General features: G+C 43.6%; 1 protein-coding gene across 1 annotated transcript; it reads left to right on the top strand.

Annotated features, from left to right (window-relative positions):
* The first annotated feature begins 2,516 nt into the window (after nt 1-2,516).
* On the top strand, nt 2,517-16,218 carry YARS2 (tyrosyl-tRNA synthetase 2). Its single transcript, XM_053942572.1, has 6 exons — nt 2,517-2,574; nt 10,812-11,805; nt 12,695-12,862; nt 14,000-14,155; nt 14,486-14,656; nt 14,906-16,218. Exons 1-6 carry the CDS (start codon nt 2,517-2,519, stop codon nt 15,063-15,065), a joined length of 1,707 nt encoding a protein of 568 aa, XP_053798547.1. The 3' UTR covers nt 15,066-16,218.
* The last annotated feature ends 334 nt before the right edge of the window (nt 16,219-16,552 follow it).

Below are 16,552 nucleotides of genomic sequence, written 5' to 3'. Positions count from 1 at the left end.
ATTCTGTATAATTACAACTGGCCATTCATATGCTGAACTGACATCAAAGAACAATTTATTTTGAGTAATAGCCCATAACTCACACTAACATATGTAATTAGAAATGAAATTTAATATGAGCCCAGGCTATTGAGAGAGAATGGGAAGTGCAGACTTTTGAATTCATACTGTGTAGGAACGGTTTAATAATATGACAGCTAAAGATTAATCACCCATCACAGTGCAAAAATCAGGTAATATTAAACAACCAAACAAAAATCAAGCTGCTGAGCACAAAGGAAACCCATTACAAAAACTGTGGAAATTATATGTGTCAAAGCTAAATTAATTTCTGGTATAACTCAACTATTATGGGTAGAAAAAATAAAGAAAAAAAATAAAAAAGGGACTTGGGGCCTCTGTTTGTGCAGCATGTGGCGGTCCCAAAGCTGAGGCTCTGCCTGGTTAGAAATAGCCATCCAGCCTCCCAGGACTGCAGCCCTGGAGTAGGTGCCTCCCACCAGGGTGGGAAGGAGCAGGGTGGCCACATCCCTGCACCTCTGAGCAGCTGCCCCGGCTGGAGGAGCCTCCAGCGAGTCCTGAGGGGTCTCAACTGAACCACTGGCAATTGCTTGGGCTACAGTCATCCCCTGGGGAGGCTCTCCAGGCTTTCGACTGTTAAGTTGCTGTCTTATTAAAAAAACTGCTGCCTGTGAATTACAGTGACTTATCTGCTTCAAATAAAATAAATGAAGTAGAAATGTCACTGTGATAAAACTTCTATATATCATGTAGCACATGGAGAAAAGATACAACTCATGGTTAATGACTCCCCACCTTTCTTTGTCCCTGTAGCTGCTGCACATTTTCTTGAGCTGGTGTCTCACTGAAGCTTTTGCAACTGATTAACAGTCTAATAATTCTGATTGCACTTAATGGATTTATCATTTACCTTTGAATGGCTGCATTTAAATCTTTTTTATCCTGATCATTTCTCAATGTACTCTGTGCTTCTGCCTTGGTATCCACCCCTCACATCACTGAAACTGGGCTTCAAGAAGAAAGCAGGGGCTACCTTTCATGCCCTGCGACAAAAATGCTGTTTTACAGAGGCATTCAGGCAAGGGAGTACAGTGAACAGGAAGATTTCCCTTTGGGTTTAAATGCTGGGTTTGAGGGTTTTTTGACTTGGCTCTTCTGCACTCCTCCCATTCTCCAGCTCTGAACTTGTTGGTTCCCAGGACTTGTCACCAGCTCAAGCTGAAACAATATCTTGTGGAGGGCACATGGCTCTGAACATGTCAATTTCTTGCAGCTGGGAAAAGAGAGCTTTTCTGAGGCTTTTGTGACAGGAGATATGGGGTGGAAAGCTCCAAAGAACCAAATGGAGTAAGTCACAAAAGGTAAAAAGGAGGACTTAAAATGTTTGTCAGTCCCTAGTAAATATCTCAATATATTTTGGAGGTAACCAGCAGTTGCTCTGGATTACTGAGCTTTCTGTAGCACTCAAAGAGAGTGTACCATCAAGAGTACCATCAGAGAAGCTGCCAAAGCTGCCTGTGCTGAGTTTAGGGACCACACTTCTGGGTCTTTTGGTTTGGTTTGGTTTATTTTAAAAAGTTGGCTTCTGAAGTTACGTCTGCTCTTCCGCTTTACTCAAATGCATTTGAACAAACAAATGTCAGCAGGCCTTAATCTAATTCTGTGGAAGACAGAGAGCAAGAGCCAGCTGCATTGGTTTTAGTCAGCTGGGAAAGTCTCCAATAGCCAGGGTGACTTTCCTGCTCTTTGCTCTTCCTTCTTCACATGAGTTTCTGTGAGCTTTAACAGGACTACAGGGCTGTATTCATGTGTATATATAGTTACATATATATATATATACAACATTATTCTTATATACACTTTAAAATTCATTCCATATATGTGTGTAGGAATATAACCTGTTATACAATCATAGGTTACATAGCAATCATGGTTAACCCTAATAAATGTTAATAATGATCCATTTGTACATAATGATCCATGTTGTACATAAACACAATATCAAGGCCACACATGCAAGAGGCTCCTTTACCCACCACTGTTAATGAAACTGCTATTTATAGAAAACATGTTTGTTTGTGTGCTCATGATAAAGACTGAGTAAATTAATTCCTCAGGGTTATTTCAGGTTCACACACACACACAAAAAATTTAAAGTGCTTACACAGCTGCACCTGGACTTCTTCCCTTGTATTTGGCAGCCAGGAGCTATCCTGGGCTCTGAAATAGTTTGTCTTGTTTAACATTAACGTTAAGCAATGTAAACAGCTAACAATATCCCATAGTTAGCCATAATGCTAAGATACACATAGCACTAAGCAACCCTCACTCTCTTTATTTGCAAGTATAATTAAGCAATTGTAGACAGGGATATACAGGGCCATTGTCTGCCTGGTTTTCAGGTCACTGGAGTCCCACAGAAATAAGGAAGACTGACCACTGCCAGATCCATTTCAACAGGCTGAGGAAATCCCTAAGTCTCCATTACCCAAATCATGACTGAGCAGCTTCAATTTCCATGGACATCTCCCAGCCTGCAGCTGCTGCACAGGGGTGAGTTAGCAAAGGGAAGGCAAATAATGGAGCAAGCCCCACCCCTTAACATCTCTGGGGCCATGTAGGACCACAGACATACTTTCAGCTGACAATGAGAATGAGCATCAGGCTGATCTAATGCTCTTCAGCAGACACTGCATCCAGTTCACTCCTGGCATGGATTGTATCACCATGGAGAAGCTGGTATTTCAGGCTGCTCTTCCATCTCTGCTGGTTTGGCCTGCCCAACATTGTAATTTCACAGCTAGAATACTTCTGGGCTGACAGACACTTCACCCAGACTTTCACAGCCAGCAAAAGCCACTGCTTCTTACAAAGTTTAAGATTCTGGGCTATCGATTTTTACCACAAGCTGACCTTGTGGACAGCTGCAGCCAGGGGACAAAGAGCTGCCTCTTAAAGGTGAGGGGTGACATTCAGGAACAGACTCATGCTGAGAGCTGCAGGTGAAGGTAGGCCCTTTTCAGGAAAGACAGAAAATAAAGCCCACCCTTCTGATACACCTGGCATCCCCAGACATCCTGTGTTTCACTGATAGACCTGCCTTTCCTAGATATAACCCTGTAGTCCCCCAGGAGAGGGGACAAGCAGGGGACTGAGGGCAACCCCCCATTCAACAGACCTCTGCCACATCCAACAGATCTCTGGTACATCAAGGGGTGAGCCAGGACCAGGGGGTTCAACAGGAGCAAAAGGAGGCCAGGCAGGGCTACCCCTAGAAAGTAGCCAGGACAGATGTCCTGGGCAGAGCTGTAACAGGATCCTGGACCTTGGATAAGTTGGGAGACTCCAAGGCAGCTGGGCAGGGCAGGGAGGGCTTGTTTCTTCATATTCAATGGCTGTTTGTACCAGCTACTGCTTTACTTTGTATTTAAACTACAAATGCATTTGGGCACAAGTAAGTTATTCTCCCTGTTTGCAAATGGGTCTTGTATCAAAGCATTTCTGGTAACAGAAGGAACAAATATTTTTTCTCTTAGTGAAACCTGCTTTAGAAAAAAAGATTTTTTTTCTTGTAAACCTAGCAGAAACATTAATTTTAAGGTTTCTCCTCCTCCTGAGTTCCATGCAGCCTGATAACTCCATGATGCCTGAGAAGCCAGACTAGATATGATAGCACCTCAATACACAGCAAATCTCTAAACATGATTAGGTGAGAGTACCTTTAGGAGCTGATATCATCCCCTCCTCAAAAACCATTCACTAACCAACTACTTGCCCACATTGTTTATAGGTATTTCAAACAGCACTGATCTTAACAATGATCTGTAAAGTATTCCAGTTGGTAACCCCCCTCTATTATGAAAAACAAACATTTTTCTCTATCTTTTATCAGTATTTGCAGCTTGCCTTATCGTGTATTTGGAGAAGTCTGTGACATGTTGGGGAAAGTCCCACAGGCCTGGAAGATTTCAGGCAGAATCCCACTCTGTAATTCCCCCTTATCACATAACAATACACAAGACATGAACAGCCTGAACAAGTGCATTGACTAATGATTCCTGGCAAGAAAGAGCAAGCTTCTCCCTTCGAGGAACAGAGCAGGAATATAAATTATTAGCTTTCAGACCACAAACCCATCAAATTAATCATCTGTGAACATCAATAACATATAGATATAGACATATATATGGAAAATAACCACCAACCCAGAATGAACACTAACACTGTTGTCTATGTTAGAGAACATCATTTCATGTCTTGCTTAAGTGGTCACCAGGTTCCTTCTGTTTGGTTGAAATATACACTAAGCACCTTAAACCAGAATGAGAAATGAGCAATACAACAAATGTTCAGTATCCATTTCAAGATAAACATGAGAAAAACAAACTACATGATGAGAGAAGACACAGCACTGTCATCATTTGTTTTTCTGGAAGAAAAGTATATGGTGTGTGGCCTCTCTCTTTAGCACTGTACTTTCAGGCTAGTGGTCATATTCTGTTCCTCTTTTCCCTTTCAAATTCTCCCCTCCCATAGGCACATGCTATTCTGTACAGTCATAGCTGTCAGGGTAATATCCAAAACCCATGGATTAATAAAACTGTGAAATTACCTTTGTCACTTGACACTGCAGAACGATTTAGGTGAACATAAATGTTATCCTATCAGCTCAGCACTGACTTGAGTTATGCTTCTGCTGGTACAACCAGTTCCTTGTTATTCCTGAAAAATGGCTCCCATTGGGATCTATGTCCAGCATCTTGCCCCCAGGCTAGTGATTATAACTGGAGAAAGCTGCAAGGAAAAAGCAGTAGCCATCGAGTTCCTCAAACATCATATCCCAAGGCTCACTTTCCTTTCTTCAATCAGCAGCCAGGTTCTCAAAGCTTTTTTTTTTTTTTTTTATGTAACCTGCCAGGAGCATGGTCTGAGGCTGTGCATTATCTCAGCAAGAAAGCTGAGAGGTGCATACAAACAACCTCAAGAAAGAGAAGAAGCTTTGGGGATCCTACATGTTTTCTCAGGAGAAATCTGTTGTTTGTTTATCAACTGCCTAAGCAGGCTGCTTGATGTTAACAGATAGGGTTAGAGATCCTTTTGAAAGGCACCTGGGCTGTGCTGTATCTGCTTCTGCCAAATACAGGTCTCCATTTCTGCAATTTCTGTCAACTGTTAAATCCCATGGTCAGCATTGTGCATAGGGCAAATCAGCCAAATCAGTTTCCTTCAAGTTTTAACAGTTGTGAATCTTGAATACTGAGGGGACAAGGGCACACGAGTGCCACTGCCCCTGGTCTAGCAAACTGTCCAAACTGAGAGTGGCCATCACTGCCCGTGCAGAAGAGCTTTGTGTTATTTGAAATACAAGGCAGTCCCAGCATCTGTGCCCACAACACTTCTGACAGACTGAACACCCAACTCACAGGCAGAATCTTATCTCAAATCTTTCTTAGGGAAGTTCCCTTCTCAAAAATTATTTACTCTTTCAAGGCTGCCTGCTATGTTCCTCTCCTTACATAGCTATTTATTTCCTAAACCACAAACTTGCATGTACTTGAAAGACATATTTGCTAACAGACTTCACAGTGCATTGTGTGATTAAAAGTAAGATTTCCCATAAAGTACTCAGAGGAAAACTGTTTCCATGTCAGGAAAAGACAATTGCAGGCTGCTGGCACTTTCCTGTGAAATAACAAAATGCACATCCATAATTTCTCTATGTTCAAATAAACACTGTGGTGAATATAGTGACATGAGACACTTGCCAAGTCCACAATCCATTTCTTGTGCTAGAAGCTTTTTTGCCTATCTGAATGAGAAAACAGAGAACTCCACCTTCTGAAAAGCTGTAGCACTGACTGCTACTGAAAGAGCTAATGTCAAAATAGAAAATGTCTTAAAATACTTTCTCCATTACAGTGGGTGGAAAACTAGTCCTTGAAAGTACAGTGATATTATTACTTTCCCTAATGCCTGAAAATGACAAGAAAGGATGAAAAAGACTGGAAATTAATTATTTCCACCTGACACCAGTGTTGAATTCTCTTATCAGGCAGAAAAACAAGCATCAGCCATGCTGAGAAGTGAATAAAAAAGCCTGGATGAAAAAGGCAGATGTTAATGTTGTGAAGCAATCATGTCTGGGAATTCTAGACATGTGAGGTGTTCAGGTTTCCTTGGCCTTCAGGAAGGTCAGAAGTTAAAGCCAGGAGAAAACTCCCAGTGGGAGAGCTGTACGTTACCAGTGCCTCCCCTTTTTTAAGATATTTTGCTTTTAACGACAGCTGAGTTCCTCACGTAACACCTCTCATCCATTACCAAGCCACTTAAATAAAGATAGGAATTATTAGCCACATTAAAGGCTTCAATCACTGATCCAGAAAATCACCTTAGTCTCCCTTGGCTTTTGCATGAACTCAATTATGCAGATGTGGGGCACGTATTACACACTGGCAGGGAAAGCCAAACTCTGCAGAAACACTGTAAATATATTTACTTAGCTAATACCCCAAAGCTTACCCGTGAATGCTACAAATACCACCAAAATTCAGCATATCAAGCTCTTGTATTGCCACCTCGTGGCTAATGCACATATAACTTGGCTTTATCGGGAAGAGGTTGGATCAGGAATTCCTTCTACTGTATAAGAAGGGAATAAATGCTGGCACAAACTGAAGCAGAGTTTTAAACTGAGTTACATTTAATAATGATGCTTTGCAATGGAATGAGGATTTTCTCTGAAGGAAGAATGTAAATCAAATACTGGGTGAAAACTCAGGCATGAAGGGGAAACTTAAGTGAGCAGCTCACTCATGATGTGTCAGCTCTGAAGTGTCCCTCAGCCTGGCACTCTTCCTGGTGGGACACAAAAGACAATGGTGCCACTAATAAGTGACTTCAAAATTATTCTATTTAAGTAACCCATCTGGGAAATTCTTGTAATGGTTTCCAAGGCCCTCTGTGCTTTGATATTCAATGACAAAGAGAGAGTTGTGGTTTATAGGAAATGTTACCTTTCTTTGGGAATGACATCCCACAATACTATAAGCGTTGACTTTGATTATATCTGCATCTACTTGAGAATAATGAAGGGCAAAGGAGCCATGGGTGAAGAACAAGGAGGAAAATACAAGTGGAGGGGTGCCTACCACTGGAAGTGACATCAAGTACTGCCCAGAGAACTGTGTGGGTGCTCCCTAGGCTCCACCCAGGCCTTTCATACCAGCATTTTATATTTACTTTAATTTCACATAGCAGTTCCCTGAGCTGTCCAAGTAATTTCCTTCAAACCAAAAGGAAGTTTATACACCTGCACTGGCAAGCAGAGGGAGTTTCAGCTTTCATATTTACTTTTATACTTTCTGAAAGCAGAAGGATTTTCTCCTTTCCATCAGCATCATCCAGAATACTAAGTCAGCCAGGATAAAGGATTCATTCTGAACAAATGAATTAGAAAAAGAAACATTTTTATTCTCATTATTATGTCTTGTTAGTTCTTATTTTAATCTGTGTTATTTTTCCAAATACATTGCCATGAAAATAATGATCCTTTCATGACTATTCTATTTATCATAATGGAAGCTAAGCCTTTACTATCAGTTCTGGATTTCTTGTGTGAAAATGCTTTCGAAATGCCTGAAAAAATAATTTGCTTACAAGGCTAAAATAAATGGCTTTATGATTTATAGGAAGACAATCACACATAAAGATTGATGATTTATAATGGAAAGACTAAGCACATTAATCATCTCTAGCTGCATCCACATTTCTTCTACTTAGGCTTAGCCTGCCTCGTAATGGGATTTAGTCCCAAACACTTCCTACTTTCCCTGGTTACATTATTGGTATCCCATTATATGGCCAAGAGAGATCACCCTTGGCTTTGCCTTTATCTTTGCGAATGGTTCTCAGAATGAGTAATTTGACCATTACAGTATGGCAGGGTGGCAAAATAGTCACAAAAGTTTTCTCAGTTATGCCACAAACAAATACTCTGTTAGTGAGTGATACCAATCCGTAAGCTTTGGGGAAAAGATACCAAGTGCCTATACACATTGTGTAATTACTTGAATTTCATGGGAGATGCAGAACCTTCTTCCCAAGACTTTTATCTTATTTGAAAATTAAGTCTCTGCATGACTGTTTGTGGAGAATGGAGAGATTTTAGACTTAGGATACTGTCATGTCTAAAAAAGCTGTGTAAAAAAAGAATAATTGCTGAAAGCTAACAAGCCACAAATAATAACATTCTCACAACAGTATTTTAAAAGTAAAGAGGATTTTCATAGTTGATTCCGGATTTGGGGTTGTCTTAGAAAAACCCGGTATTAAAACTGAATTTGATGGAGTCTAAAATCAAGGACAAAAGCAGCTGTCAGCACCATAGTCTGCAAACCCCTGGGTCGTTGTAAAGTAAAAAAAAAACTATTTAGGATGAAAAAATATGAAAGCATATTCCATATTAATTGGTCTGGTGTTTGAAGGATGGACATTAAATCTAAAACACGATCAATATGGCACGAAGACCAATTAAAAATAGCTAAGCACCTATCAGAGGACATATAAAGAAGTCTGCTGTAATTAAACAATTACAGCAGAGAAAGAGAGGAGAAGAAAGGAACACACAAGCACCAAATACCCCTGGGTACAGAGAGATGAGGAAAGAGGGAGCTAGTTACTTTTCAGCTGAAAAAGATGACAAGATAAAAAAAGATATTCTAAGAAATAAGAAGATCAAACAAAATAAAATAAATGTGAGGGAGGGTGACAAACCACATCAAAGGAAAACTATTCGTTCAAATGCTCTGACTAATCTGAGAGATCAAAGCTGCAGAGGGATTAAGGACTGCAGAAAATAACAACTGTCCTTTTGCCTACAGACACCACAGAGTCAGGCTACCCCTTAGATGTACATTAAAAGCAAATGCTTTTCCCACTCCTCATAAAGAGAAAAACCCTCAGAGTACAGCCTAAGCAATAATAAGAAAAGAGGTGTATTGGTATGAGGTGTGCTCTGGAAAGCAGTGGACATAACCAGAGCATCTGCCATCACAAGGTGATTATCCCAGCACCAGGGAATTTTCTGGAGAGGGGCTTGGGGAGGTGGATTCTAAAGCTCATGCTGATGTTGTGGAGCTTTATGCTGGTTCACCATCACAGCAGCCACAGGCTGTCCCTGTGAAATGAAAGCAGAAGTACAGGAGACATGAATAAAGAACAAAAGGGCAAAAATTAGCTCTGTAACAGAATTAACTGGTTCATTGCTGCTAACACAACACAGCATCTCAGAGATTTCAAAGTTAATTTCTAGTCCTTCACCAGTTTTATTGCCCTTCTCTGGACATGCTCCAGCACATCGAAGTCTTTTGTGTCATGAAGGGACCAAAACTGGACACAGGATTTTGGGTGTGCCCTCACCAGTGCTGAGTAGAGGGACAATCACTGCCCTGGACCTGCTGGCCCCACTATTGCTGACACAGGCCAGGATGCCATTGGGCTTCTTGGCTACCTGGGCCCACTGCTGGCTCATGTTCAGCCATCCTCAACCAGCAGCCCCAGGCTGATTTTCCCCAGGCAGCTTCCCAGTCACTCTTCTCCCAGGCTGTAGCATTGCAGGGGGTTGTTGTGAGCCAGCAAGGGAAGAAAAAGGGATTATCTGAAGTCAGTGGCCCCTTCCAGCACAAAGGAATCAAACCATCTGCTCCAGCTGGGCAATTACCTGAACCTACAGCAAGGAAGAACTTGCCATAGCCATTGTGTTTGCTAGCACTTAAATAGGAATAGAGAATGCTAGAGAAGAGGAATTTCAGCTGAGTGTCAAAGTGGTGCATGGAGAACATTATCAGGCCCACTATGAGACAACGGCTGGTTTTCAGGATCTGGTGTGTCAGAACTACTCTTCTTGCCACTATTATTTGGCGAGTTAATAATCTAAACTTTGCTAAGTTTGCACAGTATTTCCATTTATTGATCTTCCCATTGTATTCTCACCTCTACATATTGCTTCTAACACAGAATAGCAAAGATTTTGACAATGTCTACAAAGTGCTTGCCATTGTCTCAAAGGTAACCAGCTGACCAACTGAGCCCCTTTTCCAGTCAGTGGGAACCTCACCAGACTGCCACAGCTCCTCAAATATGATGGAGAGTGGCTTGGACATTTCATCCACCAGTCCCCTCAGATCACGTGAAAGCATCTCATCATGCCTTATGGAGTTGTGGACCCTCAGGCTCCTTAGACAGGCTCAAACTTCATCTTCTCCTGCAGCAAGTGCTTCATTCTCTTCATCCTTACCTTTCCTTCTGCAACTCTGCCGGGGTGCTTGGAACACCTGCCAGTGAAGACTGAGGCAAAAAAACCATTGTATACCTCAGTGTTCTCCACATCCCAGGTGCTTCATTCCCCTGCAGAGGGCCCATGTTTCCTCAGCCTTCCTTTTATCACCCACGTGCCTACAGCTGCACACCTCTATCTATAGTTTGTCACCTCTTCCCAAGCATTCAAGATATGTAACACAGCTAAAAATGTCTAGGAATATAGCTAACACATTCTAGGAATACAGCTAATAAATCCTGGTAACACAGCTAATAAACTCTAGTGTCTGTAAATTCTAAAGCCCCGGCGTGACCAACTCAGGCCCGTGCTACCCGCTCTGCCTTGCTGCCAGCCGAGGGGCTGATTCCCAACGCTTGACAGCACCTGAAATCGCGGGATCTGGGGTTGGGAAAAATGCAGGGGAGGAGGAGCCAACACACGCCGGTTTTGTCGCATCTTTAATGTCGCGGAGAAGAAGTACCAGCCAGCGCACAGCGTGACCGCAGTCCCGCCGTGCCGGGTACCCCACACGCCCCTCAGGCCCGCCCGAGCAGGCTCTCCCGAGCAGACCTCCCCGCTCGGCCCACGCCGGCTCCCGGTTCCGGGGCGGTCCCGGCGCAGCGGCCCCGCCCACCGCGGCGCTCCCGGCGTGCCCCGCGCGCCATGGCGGCGCCCGCGCTGTGCCGTCGCTGCGGGCGGGCGGCGGGGCCGTGGGGCCTCCACCGGGCTCCGCTCCCGCCGCCGCCGCCGCCCCGCCGCCGGGCCCACGAGCAGGCGCGGCGGGCGCGGGGCGCCGCGGGGCTGCTGGCGGCGCAGTGCGAGCGCGGGCTGTTCCAGGAGGTGTTCCCGGCGCAGAGCGCGGAGGAGCAGCTGCCGGCGCTGCTGCAGCCGGGCCGGCCGCCGCTGGCCGCCTACTGCGGTTTCGACCCCACGGCGGACTCGCTGCACGTGGGGCACCTGCTGCCCGTCATGGCGCTGCTGCACTTCCAGCGCGCGGGCCACGACGTCATCGCCGTGGTGGGCGGGGCCACGGCGCGGCTCGGGGACCCCAGCGGGCGGGAGCGCGCGCGGGAGCCGCTGCCGGCGGGGCGGGTGCGCGCGCACGCGCGGGCGCTGCGCGCGGGGCTGGAGCGGCTGTTCGGGAACCACCGGGAGCTGTTCTGGGAGCCGGGAGCCGGGCGGCTCGGCCGCGCCGCCCTGCTGGACAACGCCCGCTGGCTCGGCCGGGAGCCGCTGCTCCGCTTCCTGGGCGGCGCCGGCGGGCGCCTCCGCATGGGCACGCTGCTGAGCCGGCAGAGCTGCCAGGCGCGGCTGCGCAGCGCCGAGGGCATGAGCCTGGCCGAATTCCTGTATCCCGCGCTGCAGGCCTACGACTTCCTGCACCTCCACCAGCACCATGGCTGCCGCATCCAGCTGGGCGGCCACGACCAGATGGGAAACATCATGTCCGGATACGAGCTCGTCACCAAGTACGGCGGGAGCGCGGGGCGGGAGGTGATGCGCAGGGTCTGGGGATCGGGCAAGATGCGTCAGCGGTGGTGTGGCCACCGGGATCGGGGATGTCACTGTCACCTGTGCTAGGTAGTGGCGAGGCCGCACCTCGAGTGCTGTGTCCAGTCCTGGGACACTGAGGTGCTGGAGCGAGTCCGGAGAAGGGCGGCGATGGCGTGGACTACCCGGGGAGGGGGTGGAGTCGCAGTCCCTGGAGGTGTGTAAGGAAAGACTGCACATGGCGCTTAGTGCCATGCTCTGGGTGACATGGTGATGTTTGGTCACAGGTTGGACTCGACGGTCTCAGAGGTCTTGCCCAACCTCACTAATTCTGTGATTCCATGACAGAATGCTGTGCGACTTGGTGCTCACAGTCTCTAAAGCAACAAGAGATTTGGCCACACACAAATCTCTGTGATTTGAGAGGAGTAACTAATTGGCCTGACACAGCTTGGTACATTGGACCATGTTTATATGGATCTTTAAGTAAAATAATAGGTTCTTGTATTAGTAAATCCAAGAACCAAAATCAAACACCCTGAAGCATGGGACAAAATCGAGACATGTCTGCCAGCACACTCATCCTGGTGTAATCACACCAAATATGATTATGAGTCAGTTGCAGTGTATAACATATAAACTACTTAAAGTACATAAATGTCTTTGATACATACAAAAGAACTTAAGAACTTAGGGTGCTGGTTTTTTTCCCTAAAGCCCTCTTCACACAACAGTGTTCTGGCATCTTTTTGCCCATCACGCCCAGCTTTATATCAAGGATAGAATCTTGCAGAATGCTTGTATTTTACTCAGCTTTACCAAGATATGATTTATTTTTCTTAACGTGCAATGACTCTCCTTTCTCAGGATGACAGGAGCAGATGTGTTTGGAATTACTGTACCTCTTATTACCAGTACTACTGGTGATAAACTGGGAAAGACTGCTGGAAATGCAGTTTGGCTCAACAGGGATAAGACCTCTCCATTTGAGCTGTATCAGTTTTTTGTCAGACAGCAAGATAACGTAGTTGAAAAGTAAGTTTTTCTCCATCTTGCTTTTTGTCGTTGTTCATAAAACCTGATTCTAACTGTTCACTGTAACTGCTTCATTTAATTATGTGCAACACGAGAATCCATGGAGATCCATGGAGAAGCATGTGTTAATTATAACTGTTCACGAAATAAACAGGCATGACTGGTTCCTAAGTAGACGGGATAGTGGAACTTCCATATGCTGAAATACACATCAGAAAGTTAGAAGGTGGATGAGAAAGGAGTGAAGCATAATGCATTAACATAATGCATTTTGTTTTGCCAGTGGGCTGACTCTCTTACATGGCATATTAGTTTTAGTACTGTAGCATCACAGTTTTTTTCAGTACACTACATTACTACATTGATTTTAATATCTTGTTCTGTGTTCTTTTCTAAATCTGTTTTACTTTAAACATCAATAGAACTGTTAAATCTGAGCTACTTCCCTTCCATATTGGGACCTGCCTTATAACTTACTTACCTCTCTCAAAAGTTTATCCCCTGATAATTCAAATCCATGTTCTGATCCCCAGCACCTTCACCCAGACTGAAAAGAAAGGTATGTGGGTACTTAACACTAAAATATTTCAGCCATTCAGACTTTTTACCAGTAAAGGTACCTTTAATACACTGCATAGGACTGACAGCTCGTTAAAATGGACTTTGTTGTAAATAGTAGGCTTAGGATGCATCTTTAAATGCTTGATTATCCTAAATAATCTGCCTGCTGAGATACTTGCCAATACAAGTATACTTCTGTCCCATGATGGCCACAGACTGACAGTGCGATTTTGCATTAGCATATTGTGAATCTCCTAGGATAAATACAAAACCTTGTTAGTTGACACACAATTCCAATAAATCCTATAAAAGTTTCAAGAGAAAACTAAATTGTTGGCTGCAGTACAAGCTTCATAAAAGCAGCTGACACTATCTTATACCTGAATACTTGACCTTACACAGAATATTAAGTAAAATGTGAGTTTTAAAGATTTGATTGAAAGGACAGAGCATCTTAATATGTATTTCTTAAATTGACTAAGAATCATTTGCATGCAGTTACTGAAGTTTGAATGACAAAGGCAGGAAATCTATAATGATGGCTGTATAGACAAAGTATTTTTTCCCTGCACATAGATACCTGAAACTATTCACCTTCCTTCCCCTTGAGGAGATTGCCCACATCATGGAAATGCATGCTAAAGAACCTGAGAAATGGGGGCCTCAGAAACGACTGGCTGCAGAAGTAACTAAGCTTGTCCATGGTAGAGAGGGGCTGGAATCTGCTAAGAGGTAGAGTTTGATTTATCAAGCAGTTTTGCTTCAGATTTCTGTGGTAATTCTCCATAGCTTTTCAGGGACTATTTTAATCTAGTAAGTTGTTGCTTAGATGTTAAAAGAGAAAAATGTAATAATCCTGTAGAGACTTAAAAATGCACTGAAAATATTAAAAAAAAGTTGCAGGGCAGTAGGGTACAATAAGGAAATGGGGGTGTATTTAAAGTATTTCTGTTAGTTTGTGGGCTCCCAAAAGAAACTGGGAGGGGGAATCTGATGAGTTGAGTAGCACTTTGTGTGAAGAGAAGACTAGCTCTGTATTTTGAATGCTCTTTGTTCTTACAGGTGCACCAAGGCCCTTTATTACAGCAGTGTGGAGGCACTGGAAGAAATGTCTGACCAAGAGCTACAGGAACTTTTCAAACAAGCTACTTCTGCTGAACTGATGCTTGAACCTGGGATGACTGTTCTTGACTTGTGTCGCAAAGCAAATGCAATTCCAGATGGACCTAGTGGGTAAGTTCTCACCTGTGCTCATGGGTAAATACTCAAAACAGTATTTACCCTTCTCAGAAAGAACTGAGTAGTGGAGGCTAAGGTTAATTTCAGTCACTGTTGACCTGGACTAGGAGTGAAGTGCAGAAGAATCAAAATTAATTTAATTATGTATCCAGCAACAATAAAAAAAACCACCTAAGTGAACTTTCAATTCTTAATAAATAGCTTTCTCTTGCAATTAACAGTTGTTTCTGTTTTGTTTTTAAGGTACCGGAAAATTACAGATGGAGGAGTTTCAATAAATGGGAATCGTGTAACTAATCCTGAGACTGTTCTTATTCTGGGACAGCATATTCTGAAGAATGGAGTATCATTACTTAGGGTTGGAAAGAAAAATTACTACATTATAAAATGGCTGCAGTTGTGACAACAGAATATCTCCCTAAAATGACAGGTCTCTAACTGTGCTGCTTGAATATGTACTTGAAGATATTTCTGTACTGTGCATTACTACACAGCTCACAGACTGCCCAACACTTCTTTTTCAAAGTGCACCAGAGTTCAAATAAAGGAGCACTGAAGAGATTGTAGATACTCTGCCTTATTCAAAGAACCACTCATAAGGATCTGCATAAGAAGAAAATGAAAAGATTAATTTCAAAGTCCAGCAATGGAGATGTGTTTCCACTCCTTTAACAGCCCTCTGTGTTGTAGGAGAACAGTGCCCAGTTATTCCACAGGATAACCCAAAGGAAAATGAGCCAAAGCAAACTCAAACCCACTCCTTCTTACAGCTAATGTGTGCTTGTCCAACCAAGAAACCTTGCTGGGGGTAAGGTTTGCTTTGAAGGAAGGTGCAGAAAATTCAGAATAAAGGACTAAATGAAAAAGCACTAATGTAAATTGGTTTTTGGTAATGCATGGGGACACATTGCACCAAAGTTTTCCAGCCTTCCTGTGAGAATACACAGTAAATTCAGTTTCGGAATCTGAAAGTACAGAGCCTTTCAAAGCTTAAATCAAGCTAATGAATCCCTTTTAGGCCTTCTGTGTGCATAGTTTGACTTATAAGGTGAGTGACAGTCATTCCACTTCTTTGGTCCTGTGAATGACTGGATCCATGCTATCCAGCATTCCTTGTTGAAGGAATATCTTGGTACTAGTTCTTAGGCTCTGCAGTCAGCTGGAAGATAGTACATTATACCAGAAGACTTGGAGCATGTACATGGAAGGGTTTTTTTTTTTAATGTTAGCTGCTCAGGAGTTGTGGGTGAACAGCACCACAGGGATCTCTGGACCAGGAAACACATGAGGGAAGCTGAAGTGCTTTGCAGTGTTGCTTTCAAGGATCAGGCCTCACTCTGATGTGGAGAATAATTTGCAGTGACAGCAGTCACAAGGGGGGAAGCCTTAATCTTAGCTTCCGGAATGTGGTATGTATTCTAGAGTCGGGTGGGGAGTTTGTTATTGTTTTAGGTATCTTTTTAATGTTTCTTTTTACTTGATAAGTTTCACGCTGATTTCATTTGCACCATGACTCAAGATTTCAGCAGTAATAAAATACAGTGGCTTGCTTGTTAGAGATGACAGTTTCTTCTGGCAATGGAACTGAAATAATGGCACTTTCAGAAGCTCAGCATGTTCATAGTGTTAGTTTCAGTTTCCAGATCCTACTTACCTGTCTCATAACATCTCTAGCCTAATCTCTATTACATAACAAAGAAAAGTAATTTGAGTAATTTCTACCTCAAAGAAAGCACATGGAAGACAAGGGGGAAGGGAAGGGGAAGGGGAAAGTTCATCCACCTAACACAGCCACCTTGTTCCTTAAATGACAGAAGCATTAGAGCAAATCAGAAACATGCACCTGGGACCAAAATACTCCAGTACACTCCCATGTTCACCTCCAGAGAA

The sequence above is a fragment of the Vidua chalybeata genome, chromosome 5 (assembly GCF_026979565.1).
Source record: "Vidua chalybeata isolate OUT-0048 chromosome 5, bVidCha1 merged haplotype, whole genome shotgun sequence".
Lineage (NCBI taxonomy): Eukaryota > Metazoa > Chordata > Aves > Passeriformes > Viduidae > Vidua > Vidua chalybeata.
This window is presented reverse-complemented; position numbering and strand designations above follow the sequence as displayed.

Bases quoted from the DNA above. Each gene is read 5' to 3' on its own strand.
- YARS2 (XM_053942572.1), top strand. From the start codon at position 2,517: ATGACTGAGCAGCTTCAATTTCCATGGACATCTCCCAGCCTGCAGCTG. The intron at 2,575-10,811 runs GTGAGTTAGCAA...GTCGCGGAGAAG, and splicing joins CCTGCAGCTGCTGCACAGGG to AAGTACCAGCCAGCGCACAG. The intron at 12,863-13,999 runs GTAAGTTTTTCT...CCCTGCACATAG, and splicing joins CAAGATAACGTAGTTGAAAA to ATACCTGAAACTATTCACCT.